At 47.7% G+C, this 15,485-nt stretch overlaps 1 protein-coding gene across 4 annotated transcripts in view; it reads left to right on the top strand.

Annotated features, from left to right (window-relative positions):
- ARHGAP22 (Rho GTPase activating protein 22) overlaps positions 1–15,485 on the top strand; it is a 207,607-nt gene that overhangs the window by 42,463 nt on the left and 149,659 nt on the right. For 2 of the 4 annotated variants that reach the window (XM_033129700.1, XM_033129703.1), the window contains exon 2: positions 7,527–7,691. The exons of the other annotated variants lie outside the window; for them this stretch is intronic. In XM_033129700.1, the coding sequence (XP_032985591.1) occupies positions 7,616–7,691 (76 nt within the window). In that variant the 5' untranslated portion in view covers positions 7,527–7,615. The remainder of the gene's footprint in view (positions 1–7,526; positions 7,692–15,485) is intronic. 4 annotated transcript variants of the gene reach the window in all.

Genomic DNA, 15,485 nt, shown 5'->3' with positions numbered 1-15,485 from the left:
AAATTCACTAAAACTCCATGAATTTATATCATATACAGTACAGCGAATGACCAGTCTGTGTGCTCTGTGACACTCTAAAAGATGAATTTGTTTTTCAAGATGGAACATAAAAATATAAGACCAGTGCCCTTTCTCCTAGAGGTGAGGTACTTAGTTTTCCAGGGTGAGGAGAGCGTTAAAGCCCAGGCCACACCTGGTGCCCACTACCACAGTCTGTCCATGCTGTGCCCTCTGCCTGCCCTCCTCTGCTCACTCAGCCCCCAAGGGCACCTGGGTCATCCCCACCTCTCCAGGCCATAGTCAGAACAGAGCCCCCAGATACTTGACCATGATGCTACTGCAGCCAGGTGGGATTCCTCCCCTTTCCGAAATCCCATTCTCACAGGACTTGTATCTTCAAAGGTTTATGTATTCCCCCAATCTTTTAAAACAAATTTTTTTTTTCACTCACAGTTGACATTCAATATGTATTCCCCCAATCTTGACTGAGGCCTCTCCTGTGCCCATTAGCACCAGCCAGCATGAAGTTTATTCCTCTGGCCTTGCCCTGCTCCTCAAGGGTCAGGTATGGGAGGCAGCCCTGTTGCTTTACCTCCTAAAGAACTCTTCACTCTGCTTGTGTCACTCATCCTGAGTCATCATCCTCCCTGAGACGTCATCATCTCTAACGTGGACTGTGGCAGTAGGACTCTGCCTCACCCCATCTTTTCTCCACTCCAAAGCCAGAGCTTCTTCTCAAATGTAAATTCAGCCATGCACCCACCTTGAACCCCAACTAGGCAATCTTCAATGGCTTCCTCATTGCTCTTTGAGTAAAAATCTGAAGCTTTTACCATGGCCCACAAGACCCCTCTTACAGTCCAGCCACTGGCCAAATCTCCAGCCTCCTCTCACTCTCCAAGCTCCAGTCACACGGGCCTTCTTCCTGTTCATCGGCTGTTGCATGGACCTCCTACCACAGAGCCTTAGCACACTCTGTTGCCCCTGTTTGGAACCTCTCTCTCTCTCTCTCTCTCTCTCTCTCTCTCTCTCTCTCTGACATACACACACACACACACACACACACACACACACACACACACACACTCCTTAAGTTTGACTCACTCTCCAGTTCTCAGCTCAGGTGTCAGCCCCCAGGGAGGTCCTCCCACACACATCAGCCTAAGCTGGGTCCTCTGCCCCCTGCTTTCCTTTTCTTAACAGCATTTACCTTGGATTAATTATAGCCATAAACTCCTAAGTGGGTTTATCTGGTGAGTATCTGTCATTCCACTGGACTGTGAGCTCCATGAGGGCAGGGACCATTTCTGTTTTTTAATATCATTATACTTCAATGCCAGGCATCTAGTGGGCACTCAGTACATAGATTTTGAATGAATGAATGAATAAATGAATGAATGAATGAATGAATGAAAGGGAAAGCATTACCTAGGAAGCTGAAGCAGTCTCTGCTCTAACTGGTGCAAGTCCTTAGGAACGGCGGCCCCTCCCTAGACTGACTTATGTACATGTTGCAAATATTTCCCAAATTTGTTGCTTGTGTTTTACTTTTATGATAGGGTTTTTTCCCCTTCAGATGTACATAAGTTTTTAATTTTTATGTCATCAATCTATCAGTATTTTCTTTTAGAATTTCTGCCCTTGTTTAAAGTATTTCAAAATAACATTGATCTATGCTATTAAGGAGGCTCCTTCTTTTGGAAGAAATCGTTAGACTGATGAGCAAAGCTACAGCAACTTTAGCTCTCTTCCTTAGCAAGAGTATCAATGTCTTGGAAGCCTCAATGGACGTACGTGAGCCTGGTCAGTACTTTGAGGATGGAGGAGAAAGCTCTATGAGTGAGATAAAGTACTTTCGGTGACCTTATTTTTCCTGATTTTCCCACAAGAAAGTAAACCAACATTGATTGTGTGCTGCCCTCCATGATCCAGGCATTTCCATTGTACTGATTTAATTCTCATAACTACACTATGATGAGGCATCAGTATTCCTATTTTAACAGATGTAGAAGGAGAATCATGGGTGCCCTGCCAACAAGTGGTAGAATTCAGTTCATATTCATGTCTGTCTTATGCTGAGGCCTCTGACCACTCTCCCTAACCCAACACAGGGATTCGCTATCTAAAGACCATTGCACATGGTCTATATGTCTCCAGGGAAGCTTTAGGTTCCTTGAGTAATAAGAGGCAGTGATATTTTTCAGAAGATGCCCACCGCGTATAAACACATGGAGATTAGATTTAGACAACTATTGGAATATTTAAGGTTGAATTGTTAATATGTAGTAGAAAACTAAGCAAATGAAAAAAACAAGGCATTTATGAACTGCAGGGAAAGCAAAAAATGGTGCATGAAAGGAAAAATTATTATAGTGTATTATATAGCTCAACTGGGACCAGGTATTACATAGTACTAATACTGCAAATTCTGCATATTGATCAAACCCAAATTACAACATAACTATATTGGAAGGATGGGATGGGTGCTTATGTATGTGGGGGTACGGGGGTGAAAGAAATAAAATCCTCAACTTCCATAGTGAAAAGTCAACAGATAAAAGAGAAAAATCAAGAAATGATGTGGTGTAAAAACAATCCATAGATCAATGGACCAGAATAGAGAGCTCAGAAATAAACCCATGCAGATGGTCAATTAATTTGTGAGAAAGAAGCCAAGTATATATAATGAGGAAAGGATAGTCTCTTCAATAAATGGTGGTGGGAAAACTGGACAGCCATAAGCAAAAGAATGAAATTAGACCCCTATGTTATATATACATAAAAATCAACTCAAAATGGATCAAAGACTTGGATGTCAGACTTGAAACTGTAAAACTCCTAGAAGAAAACATAAGGAGTACATTTCTTGACATCAGTTTTGGTGATGATTTTTTTTTTTGATTTGACACCAAAAGCAAAGGCAACAAAAGCAAAAATAAATAAATGAGACTACATCAAACTAAAAAGCTTCTGTACAGCAAAGGAAACCATCAACAAAATGAAAAGGCAACCTACTGAATGGGAGAAAATATTTGCAAATCTGATAAGGGGTTTATATCCGAAGTATATAAAGAACTCAAACAACTCAATAGCCCCTGCCCCCAAGAAATCCAGTTTAAAAATGGACAGAGGAACTGAAAAGACATTTTTTTTTTCAAGAAGACATACAAATGGCCAACAGGCACTTGAAAAGGTGCTCAACATCACTAATCATCAGGGAAATGCAAATCAAAACCACATGAGCTATCACCTCACACCTGTTGGAATGAGAAGAGGAAACAAATGTTGGCGAAGATATGGAGAAAAGGAATCCTGGTGTGTTGTAGATGGGGCTGTAAATTGGTAGCGCCACTATGGAAAACAGTGTGGAGAGTCCTCAAAAAATGAAAAATGGAACTATTATATGATCCACCAATTCCACTTCTGGATCTACATCCAAAAGAAATGAAAACAGGATATCAAAGGATATCTGCACTCCCATGTTCATTGCAGCATTGTTCACAATAGCCAAGATTTGGAAACAACCTAAATGTCCATCAGTGGGTGAATGGATAAAGAAGATGTGGTATATATTATATAATGTGTGTGTGTGTGTGTGTGTGTGTGTGTACATTTGACCCTTGAACAACATGGGGGTTTGGGGCACTGACCCCCCACACAGTCGAAAATTTGTGTATGACTTTTAACTCCCCAAGATCTCAACTACTAATATCCTACTGTTGACTGGAAGCCTTACTGATAACTTAAGGAGTTGATTAACATATTTTGCATATTGTATACTGTATTTTTACATTAAAATAAACTAGAGAAAATAAAATATTGTTAAGAAAATCATAGAGAAGAATACATTTACAGTACTCTATGTATTTATTGAAAAAAAATCTGCATATAACTGGACCCGTACAGTTCAAACCTGTGTTGTTCAAGGGTCAACTGTGTGTGTGTGTGTGTGTGTGTGTGTGTGTATACGCATATATATGTATATATATGTATATAATGATACATTATTATATATACCTTGGAATATTCATCCATGAGGAAGAAGAAAATCCTGCCATTTGTGACAACATAGATGGCCCTCGAGGACATTTTATAAGTGAAATAAGCCAAACAGAGAAAGACAAATACTGCATATATCGCTTACATGTGGAATCTAAAAACAAACAAACAAACAAAAACAAAAAAGGCAAACTCATAAAAATGGGGAGTAGAAAAGTGGTTGTCGGGGGTGGGGGATGGGGAAGCAGGGAGAGGTTGGTAAAAGGGTACAAATTTTCATCTATAAGATGAATACGGTCTGAGGATCTAATGACGTAAAACATGGTGACACAGTTGATGACACTGTATTGTATAAGTGAAATTTGCTGAGAGGAGAACTTAAATGTTCTCACCAAAAAATAATAACAATAATAAGATAAATATGTGAGATGATGGATGTGTTAATTAACTAGATGGCAATAGAAGTGGCAATAAATAAATACTGGTTAGAAATGTGGAGGTAAATGCCAAAGGAACCGACTAACACAGTTGAAAGTGGCTGTCTCTGGGGATGGAGAATGTAGGGTGGAAAGAAAGGAGACTGCCAGGTTTCACCGCGAGGCTTGCAGGACTGCTGGATGGATCTGTGCTTAAGGAGTGATAGCCCAGAAGTCATGTGACCTGGTGACAGGTCAAACTGGAGGATTGTTCAGAGGGAAGTTTCTGCTCTTGAGGGGTGACCATGGGGGTACACGGATCTCTGATTGCTTGGTTCTGAGAAGTGTGGCCATGCTGCCCCTGCCCAGGCTTGCCAGGTACTCTGAGGGTGCCCTAAGACCACTGCTGGGGCCCTGACAGAGGGACAGCAAGGCACAGTACACTACTTAGGTGATACAGCATCTGGCTTTGCCTGAAATTCAGAGAGAGGACCCAGGGCTAGGAGAGGGGTCATTGAGGTGTACCAAGGAGGCGAGATATGAGGACAGTCCCTGCAGGGGGGAACCAGGGACTGGAGGCCTGACAGACAGGAGCTGTGGAGGAGAAGGAAGACCATAGGAGACTCCGCCAGTGATCCCCTTACTCCAGGCCAGACTCTGGCGCCACTGCTTAGAGCTAATACCTTCCCCGGGGGCTCCAGTCCCCAAGTTGGACATCCTCCACCACTGGCCAGGCCTTCTAGCCCACAGACTACTGAGCTCTGTCCTTTCTCTCCCTTCCAGAAGTTTGCTCAGAACTGAAATGAAATTGCAGAGGCCCTCAGATGAGCAAAATGTCTGGGACAAGTCCCAGGGACCTGATCAGAGGAAATACAAATTCCTGATTTTGGGGATCTTCGAACAACAGTGGCCTCATAGTACATTGCACCCTGATTTTTTCAGTACTGTTCATTCTAGCATTTTCATTGTTCATTTCTAATATTTTTGTCTTATCTTTTTACTGGAGGCGTAATTTACATAGAGTAAAGCGCACAAATCATAAGTGTACAGCTCAATGACCACCACCCAGATCAAGATACAGAGCGTTTCCTTTAACCCCCGAAAGTTCCATCCTGTCCAGGCCCTGCTCACAACCAGATTCATACTCTTCTGATTTCTCTCACCACAGAGTAGTGTTGCCTGTTCTTAAATTTCATGTAAATGGAATCATACAGTATGACTCTTAGTACTAACACTCTTTAGGGAAGGAAAGTGAGAAGATAGCTGGCATGTGCCAGAAGCGGACTGGATCCTCCATTGACATGCACGTACCGCATTTAATCCTTATATCGTTGTTGTGAGACAAGGGAGAAAGTGGAGGCAGAGTAATTTAAGTAAAACGCCCCAAGTCACACTACCATAAGGTTGGAAGCAGCTTAAACATCAGCCTCTGAGGTCTGAGAAGCCTTTCCCTCCAAACGCAGCCCTGTCCAGAGGCTGGAAGGCTTGATGGCGTCACTGCGTGGCTTAGGCTCCAGTGACGCAGGATGTCTGATTCCTCTCAAGCACCTGCCTCCATGGGCAGGTGTTCACGAGGCCATCACCAGGTACAGAGGCAGAAACAGAAGGTGGGTACCCCCACCTTTTTATGCCCTCCCCTCTGTCCTGCTTCACCTCAGATTTGTTTATCTGAAAGGCAGCCTGGCCACGCAGCAGGCTAGTAGGAAAGGAGAGTGAGTCAGAATTAGATGGGACAAGCAGGGTGAGCCCCTGTGCAGGTGCCCACAGGGGTGAGTGCCTGCCGTGCTGGCTGTTGGTGTCAGGGTGTGTGGTGTGCTCAGGCAGACCTGGCCCCCGCCACCTGGTAATACTGAGGAACCCAAGCTTTGGCTGCAGTTTATTTCAACTCACTGCATTTCTGACAAAATTTGCCAACTTGAACACTGCACACTCAGATACCTTCACCTCCTCGCTTGCAACAAGCATCAGACAACATACATGATCACTCATGCACTGACCAAATATTTGATCGTAGCAGTAACTATAGCTCACATCGATTGAACTTAGGTAACAATGCTTTACAACAAATGCAATTCATGGAGCAACTTCATTTGTGCCCTCCACTGTCCCAGGGGGCCAGGCCTTTCCCTGTCCCTGCCTGGCAAGTCCTTGTGACAACGCTGGGCACTCCTGGATAATGAAATGCCCTCAAGTCGCTTTCGTTTGCAAAACACAAGACGAGTTCAGTATTTCCACGTCCATCCCTGGCTGCATAACTTATTTTCACCCACCTCTTTGAAAGTGTGTTTTTTGGTCTGGGCCTCATTTTAGAACGCCTCTGTGTCCTTGTGTCCTAGCGTTGTGTTGGAGCTTCCATTTTAATGTCCTGTTACACCTACCATGTATATAATCTCCTTTAATCTTGAGAAAGAAACCACTGTTGCCCATTTTTCAGATGAGGAAAATAAGTGCCAGAGAGATTAAAGAACTTGCCAGCCAGGAAGTGTACCCAACCAGGAGTGGCAGTGCTGGGATTTAAAACCCTAAGGCTCTTGAACATCATTGCACTTTCTTGTTTACACACCAGGACCTATCTAGGCATCAGGAGAAGAAAGCCATTTCCGGGGAGAAAGCTTTGTGTGTCAAGACCCAGAGGCATATGCACAGGGCATAACTGAGCCGCTGGATGTGGCTGCAATGCAGGAAAACAGTAGGGGGACAAGGCAACGCGGCCAGGGAATAGACCTGGCCCACATGTAGGTAGGGCTCTAAGCAGGGGAGTGACATGGCTGGAGGGCGCATTAGACGATGATGCAGGCTGAAATGTGGGCAGTGGGTGCATAGGGTGTGACCTGAGGTCAGGGATGTTGAGGAGATGCTGGGGGAGCCATGCTGTTTCCCATCTGTGATCTGCAGAGGGCGTGACGGGACAACGGGGCCATCATCAGAGCACATCCACGGAGAGCGCTCAGCAGCTGCCGGCCAGGTTCCCTGCCTCTGGACATGGCCCCGGCCCCAGACTGACAGTCTGTCTGTGGTTGCCCAAGGCCTACGTGCCAGGAGATGAAGGTGGCAGTTAGTGTTTTGGAGATGCACTGAGAAGCCCCCTCCCTCTCCTGCCTCTCGTCCCAGATACCAGCTGATGGGAAAACTGACTTCTTCCCATAGAAGGTGACCAAAGTTCATCACCCTTCAACACTTGGGACACAAGGCACTACCAGATGCTGGACGAAAGGAGCTCCAGCCTGGACTGCTGGCTGCAGAGAACTGGAGAATTGGCCATGATCTTACTTGAAGGTGGGAATAAATGACTTATTTGCAAGACAAGCCTAATCTGGGTTAGGCTTGGGCTGGGAGGCTGCCTTGCCGCCCCCTCCCGCCCCAAGACAGCCAGGTACCTGTCCTGACTCTGCCAAAATGTCGACAGCCTCAATGAGTACTTAACCAAGAGTGGAGAGTACACTGATCGAAGCTAATGGCTCGTAAGCAGGCAGAAACGGAATTTATAATCAATAGTGAATTACATCGACTCCACCGATCCCAGGCTTCTGGTGAGTGGCCTGCTAGTCTGAACAGGAGCAGAGGCAGCAAGCCCAGGGCCAGCTGCTCTGGTCAAGGTCCAGTAGAGTCCAGGAGAGGGAAGAGGGGCTTCCAAGGGACTCAGCTGGCGGCAAAGAGAAGCAGTGTTAACCACATTCACGCAGTGCTCCTTTTACGAAGCACTTCCAAAGTGTGGTTCATTTCACCTTAGTCTAGGAAGTAGGTAGAATTTGCGTCTTGCTCCCATTTTATATGGAAATCTGAGGCTCCAAGAGGCTACATGGCCTGGGGGCCTCCAAATCCTGTGCTCCTTCTGTGACCTCTTGCGGCCTCTCCACACCCACCACCAAACTAGGAGAACTACAGTAGGTCTGTGTTTTGAGTCTCCTGCTGGCCACGTCTCTGATCACAGACACAGTGATCTCGTGCTCTTTCACCTTCTTATCGTGTGGAAACGGTCATGGGTAGGAGAAATCCTCGAGGCAGATTCCTTCCAAGCCAAGATCACCTACAGAGGCACAATCTTCTTTCCCATCTTCTTGGAACTTGAGGATTCCTATCTCGTGTTCATTCATTCATTCAGCAAGCATTTTTTGAGAGTCTCTGTACTACATTCTAGGTATTCAAGTGTGAGGAGGGCACCTTCCGTGGCCATAGCAAGCACACGAATCAGTATAGCATAGAGTCACATGTCCGGCTAGAGGTCTGTGCACAATTACAGGGCAGCATAATGGATGGAAGTCAACCCCTCTGCTTTGGGAACGTACTAAAGAAGGCTTCACCTCATAGGAAACACATGCGCTGACGCTTCAGGAGTGAGTCAGGACTCATTGGGCCGCCAGCACAAAGTGCAGGAGGATCGCACAGAATGGCCCACGTGAGGACTGGTCACTGGTGTGGAAAGAGGGAGGTGTGTGGTATGACTGGGAGGGGAAGCTGGAGACCTGGCTGTACACAGGCTCACAGAGGCCTTCTCATCATTCAACTTCATACCCTTGTCAATGATGGCTAAAGCAGCCTCTTCCGAGGAGGTGCAACCACGGATGCTGCCATGGGCTGATGGTTGGAGGTCCAGCCTATAGACAGAAGCGCGAGGAAGTCCATCAAGCTTGTCTTTCTCAGAGGAGGGCGTTTGTCATTAGTCTTAGTAGGGAGCTGTTAGGGTGTGGTCTGTTCTAGGGCAGGACCTGGGTCCTGTGAGAGTCGGGGATAAGGGCCTGGAAGCCAGACTTCCTGGTTCCGACCCCAGGCTCTCCCCCTGCACATCTGCCTGTAACCCCTGCTGAGCACATCTTTTCTCCCCCTAACCTGCCATAGTGCAGGGGAGGAAAAATTTTCCTCTCCCCTCTTAAATTCTAAGCCTGAGGCCTGCAAATTATGAAAGGCAGATTAACAGAAGGAAAGACATAAATTTTATTGATAGTTTTTTGAGGGGGAAGGAGACATCACAGAAAAGAGGTAAAACCCCAGAGGAAGTTAAAGCTAGGGGCAGTGAATTGTGTGAAGGTGACTAGGAAATGTCTGGTCAACAAGGGGAGGTTAGTACAGTTAGTGCAGACTCAGACCTGACTCCAACAATACGAATTTCACTGTCCTCTTCCTGATACAGGAGAGGGGAGGCACCATTACAAAGGGAAATTTATGCACTGCTTTTAGGCAGAAAGAGGGAGGGCAGAATGCTCCTCCTGTGCTTACTGTTTCTCAGTTGCCTACAGCTTAAAAGAATCCATATGCCAAGTGGCATATCGGGGGTGGCGTTACCTGACCCCTGTAACGGCTCGCTCTCCTTCCTTCCAGCCTCAGCCCCCCCACTGGCCTCCCAGTCTCCGCGCCTGACTGCCTTGGTGCTGTCGTCATGCTCCCATTTCCCCTTATGTTTGCCATGATGACAGCCTCTTGTATTTGGGTGTCTCTGCTCCCTCTTTACCTCTGCTAGGGCAGGCATGGTCCTTTCCTGTGCATGTGCCGGTGGCTAGCACAGGGTGAATGCACAGGAGGACCCATGAGCTCCAAGAATGGATGTGTGAGCACTACGAGCAGCTGAATCTGGGCTGTTCACTGGGGAGTACAGGTCAAGCAGTTTGGGCATCTGCAGAAGAATAGCACCAGCTGAGCCAGGAGGCGGACCCAGGAAAAGCCAATGAAAACAGCTGAAGAATGTAATATTTTATATTGATGTTTTTAAGTCATTAAAATCATCATTATGAAAAAAACCAAACTTTCTAGACTACCTTAGCACTGTTTTAGAAGCAGTTCTTTTTACTTCCAGGGGAGTAGGTTGTGCCCTGGTTCTCTTTTGTCTGCCAGGCCCTGAGGTGATACCCATTAGGAGGGCCCCGCTGATTACCTTTCAGATGGGGGACCCAGCAAAGAACAGATGACCAAATGGAGCACAGAAAGAAGCTAAATAACAAGTTAAAATTATCTATACATATACTATATACACACTTTAATGGGGGTACGTCTTTTGGCACCCCCAGTATATGGTCGGGGGCACTCAGGAGCCGTCACGTAGTAAGTCGCCCGAGGCTCGTACAGTATTCCCAGGACAGCGTGGAACCTTACCAGGCCCCCTCGCCCTTGGCTGCAAATCGCATTAAGTTGATGAAACCATTTTGCCCAGCCCCCTCTAGAGGGCCCCTTCCATTACCTCCCCTCTCTCTTCTCAATCAATCTTTCAACCTCAATTCTTACCCTTTAAATCAATTCGGCTCTGAGAACCATCTTGCTGTTTCCCAGCTCAGCTTTAAAATCCCATTGACTTTTATAAATCAATTGTGTTTTAGCCCATGTGCAGCCACTCCTCTGCGCTCTGGGGCAGCACTTACAGAGCTGCAGATAGAAAAACACCCCGGCCTGCTGCAGGGTGCCTGACCCCACAGAGCACGGACAGGGCCAGATGCCCCCGTGGCTTCCCAAGGCCAGTGCTGCCACAGCCTGTTCAAAAGGCCCTGGAAACAATCAGGTGTGTTAGCATTCTCCTAAGCAGACCCTAAGATGAGGATTTTCATGCAGTAATGTCTTGAAGAGGTGCCTCCAGGGGATGTTAGTGAGGGCTTGGGGGAGTAGGACAGAAGAAGAGAGCCAAGTTGGGGTGCAAAGCCCAATAAAGGGGAATCTCAGCCTGAACCACGGGGGAGCTTTGACGTGTAACTTCCACCTCCTTCCCCCTCTGAGTGGTTTCCAACTAGAAACCAGGCTGCAGGGGCTTTCAGGCTCCCATACCTGGGAGTCTTTGGCTCAGGGCTAAGGGGGTAGGGATAGGATGTAAATTCCTAGGCACTTCCGGTTCCCCCAGTGCCTGCTCAAAATGGGCTCCAATTGCCCAAGGGCAGTCTTCCAAAACACCCAGCAGTCCTTGAAAACCACTGCAGGGTAAGCTGTTCAAAGTGAGGTGGGGCAGAGTGGAGGGACATATAAACAGGAAGAAAAAGGGATCCAAGGGAATTGGGGCAAACCCCCCATGATCCATCGGGTAAGGTGTCTGTGATGTGTTCTCGGCCATTTCTAAGCTTCAGCGGCTGTCAGGTCCTCTTGTTGTTGCTCGCAGCGGGGGCCAGGACTGCACACCCTCACTGAGCCCCTCCTTACTTGAGTAGGGGTGGAGCAGACAGTCTGGAGTGGACCCAGAGCCACAGGAGGGGCTCAGCTTCGGAGAGGGGGCCCCTGACCTGGCCCCCTCGGAAGGGCACAGATGGACCTGGAAGCTCTGAGCAGGCAGAGGCTGGGCCTGTCTGGCTTGTGTTGTGTCCACAGCCTAGAGTGATGATTATTACTCATAAACATTTATCGAACGTGTGATCTTTTCATTGCTATGTTAGATCTCCTAAGGGATCCAGCTCCATTCCTCTTTGAAGTGTTTGTTTTGATTTACATGAGCAACACTGCATTCATTCCCTGTATGAAATGCACTATATTACAGCTCAGTCTGCCCTTTCATGAATATCACCACTGTTAGTGGTGTTCTTTCTGTGCAAATGCATGCACCCCAAGAATGCATGGTGTCTTCATTTGGGTGTTGTATTGTTCTTCCCTGTTTACGTGGTTTTATATTTTGTGAATTGTTCTGCAGCTCACTTTCTTCCACCACTATAATAGAATTTACGTAATTGTTAAAGCGAAAAAGAGGAGATAGGAGGGCTGGTGGCACATCTTTAAAAGGCTGGTCAGGAAAGGCCTTGTTGAGAAGATGGCATTTGAGTAAAGAATGAAGGGGCTGAGGAAGCGCTTCTGGGACAGGGGACGGCAGCAGGTGCAGAGCCTGGTGGCAGGTGCATGGCTGGCCTGTTTGAGGGACTGCAGAGGCCAGTGTGACCAGGACTGGGGAAGCCCAAGTAGGTGCAAGAAGTCACATGGTCCAGTCCTGAGGACGCCTGGAGGCTGGAGTGATGGCCCAGACATTTATGCAGAGCAGGAAGGAGTCCTGCAGGGAGCAGCAGGACCTAACCCTCATCTTTAGGACCTCTCTCTGGCTGCTCTGTAAGGAGACTGAGGAGAGGTGGCAGAGTGGAGACTGAAGAAGAGGCTATGGCAATAATTCAGGGGAGAAATGATGGCGCTGGGCCAAGGTAGTGTTTCCACTGACAGAAGGGGGAGTAGGTTTCAGGGTGGGGAAGACCGGGAGTTCAGTTTCAGACCCGAGACATTGGAGGTGCAGGTGGATAGTGTAATGGACATTGGGTCTCAGGCGCCTTCTGCACCGTGAGGGCATTTAAATCCATGACACAGGAGATCACTGAGAAAATGCGTGTGGGCAGAAATGGGGTCCAAGGACTAGCCCTGGATGCCAAGAGGCAAGGAAGATGAGGAGACCGAGCAGTGGCCAGTGAGGGAGGGAGGGCAGGAGACTGTGGTCTTGGAAGCTAAGGGTAGAAATGGTACTGGAGGAGGGAGAACCCACTCAGTCAAGTGCTGCGAGGAGTCCAGGAGTGGGAGGCCTGACGTGCCCCTTGGATTGAGCAGCGGGAGGTCACTGACGGCCTTGATAAGAGCAGTTTGGATGGGACAGAGATGGCGACACAGCACGTGAAGGTACCGAATGTCACTTAGCGCTACATTTAAAAATGGTTAAAATGGTAAATGTCATGTTATGTATATTTTACTACCAAGAAAGAATAGTGGAGGGATTGGAGAAAGGGAGTGAAGACGCCTCTTCTGAGGTGTTTGTTACAAAGGGGAGCTAACTGTATTAGCACATACATTCATCTCATTCTTTTTCATTTCTGCAGAGTGTCCTATAATGTGAATATAGTACGGTTTATTTAGCTATTGACCTATTGTTGGGATTTGGGTTTTTCCTATTTTAGGGATCACACAGAGCGCTCCCAGGACATCCTTGTGTATGACCACCTATACCCTTATTGGTCTTTCTGCAGGAGACAGGCGAGCAGAATTGCTGGGGTGTATAGTAGGCATGTTTTTTATTTTAATAAATACGGCCCAATGCCCTCTACATAGTGGCTTGTAATTACTCAAAACCTCACCAACACACAATATTACCAAACTTCAAAAAATGTGCCTGTCTAAAGGGTCCACAGCACTGTATCATGTTATAGCTATAATTTGTATTTCCCCAGTTATCATTGACGTTTGGCATCTCTACACATCTTTCTGGCCATCCGTACTTCCTCTTATGTACATTGCCTATTCACTTCTTTAATTTCTTCAACTCTGAGAAATGAAAGATGCCTGCTTCCTTAATAGGAAAATAGTGTGATCAGCCAGTGTCTCCTCTGCTGGCCCTGTACCTCATGTTGCCTTGGCAACGCCTCGATGCTGCATAGCCCTTTGCCCTTCTCTAATAATGAATGAACCTTTGGGTACTTGAATTCCATTTCCTCCACCCTGGGTTCTGACCTCTGGAGTTTGAGTTGACTTATATTTTCATCTGGGGCAGTCCTTGGACAGACAGAAACCAAGCTGTCATCTTGCCAACACGTGAAAACTCTCCTGTTTAAGCTGGTTTTTCTCCGTCCTCCCTGGCACCACTGACCTGAAGCACTTAGGGGCCACTCAGGCCCAGTCCTCCTTGGGAAGAGTTGTAGCATCCGCACTGATCAGGTCTGACTGGGTCTGAATGCTGCCTCCAGCACATAGCAATAATATCTGTGGCCTTGAGTAAGCTGCTTCCCGCCTCTGAGTCTCAGTCAGAACAGCTGAGAAATCAGGGTCATTCTGAGGAAAAAGTGAAATTACTCATGTCAGCTGCCTGGCCCCAACTTCCAGGTCTGGCCTTCACAGGCACTTGAGCTCGTCCACCCTGTCCACTGCCCAGCCACCCCACCCTCGCCTGAGAAACTCATACATCGAGTTTGTCTTTCTCCCATCCTGGCCCATCTCAGGCCTCTTTTCTAGGAAGGCGGGGCCGGTGCTAATGCAATGAGAGCCAAGTCTGCTCACACCTGCTGGCTGAGGAAGCTCAGAGCCCCACCTCCTCTCTTGCCAGGCCACATGGTAGGGCTCACAATGACCAGCACAGTTTGGGCCAGGTCACCTGAAGGGTTCGTGGCATTCTGGCAAAGGCACGAGTGGCAGCAACATAGAGTGGTGGCTAGAGGGCACAGTCGGGGCCAGGAGCAGAGAGAAGGGGTGGGGTTCAGTGAGGTTGGTAAAGGTAGGTTCTCTAACCCCCAGCAGGTAAGGCTCCATTTGCCAGGTACCCCAGAGCAAGGGGGAGATTACGTCACCACTACAGGACCCCTGACCGTGTTCATCCGTGTTCCCTGCTTCCGGCCACAGCCCAAGATGTCATCTTGCTGTTCTAGCCCTACCACCTAAGCCCAGGTCCCACATTTGTCAGTTCCTGGACCCTCCAGGCCCCTCCCTGGCTCATCCCCTCACCTCTCCCAGCCCAAAGGCCCTCACCTGTCAGCTATTAACAGGCTCAGGTCCCCATATCTTAATAAGGGACAACCTGCCCTCCATTTCACAGTCACTCCACAGACCCTCCTCCTTCTCTCTCCCCTGCTTTGCAGGGGCCAGTCCTGGAAGAGTTCTCCACACTCTGGCTGTCCTCCCCGTGCTCCACGAGTGCTTGGCCCTCTCTTTGTAGGTGGTTCCTGCCCCACCCCTCCACCTGGGACCTTAAACCTCTCTCTGCCATGGCTGTGCTCCTCTGAGAAGCCTCTCTGGGTCTTCCAAGCGCTCTCTCCCTGGTGGTTCCCCTGTCCCTCTGCCAGCTTCTCCCAGAGTCGGTCACAAGCTGTTCTACATCTTCCCCTCCTTCCCGCCAAGTTCCTGGGCTTCTGGCTTCAGTGCTCTTCTTTCCTCACTCTAGAGGCCTCCTGGGAGATCTCATAGATGTCTGGCAGTTTCATGAAGGGGTTACAGGCCCTACAGGAAAGTGAATTCAAATTCGAAAACAGGCTGTGCCATTTGCTAGCAGTGTGGTGGCTTCAGGCAGCTTACGAAACTCGCCAAACCTCAGCTTGCATGTCTGTAAAACCGAAGTAATAACACTTGTGAGGAGTAAACGAAATAATCCGTGTGGAGCATTCAGTCCAGTACAGAGCATCATACAGTGTTCAATCCGTCGGTGAATAGTAACTCCTA

This window comes from Rhinolophus ferrumequinum, chromosome 16 (genome assembly GCF_004115265.2).
Source record: "Rhinolophus ferrumequinum isolate MPI-CBG mRhiFer1 chromosome 16, mRhiFer1_v1.p, whole genome shotgun sequence".
Lineage (NCBI taxonomy): Eukaryota > Metazoa > Chordata > Mammalia > Chiroptera > Rhinolophidae > Rhinolophus > Rhinolophus ferrumequinum.
This window is presented reverse-complemented; position numbering and strand designations above follow the sequence as displayed.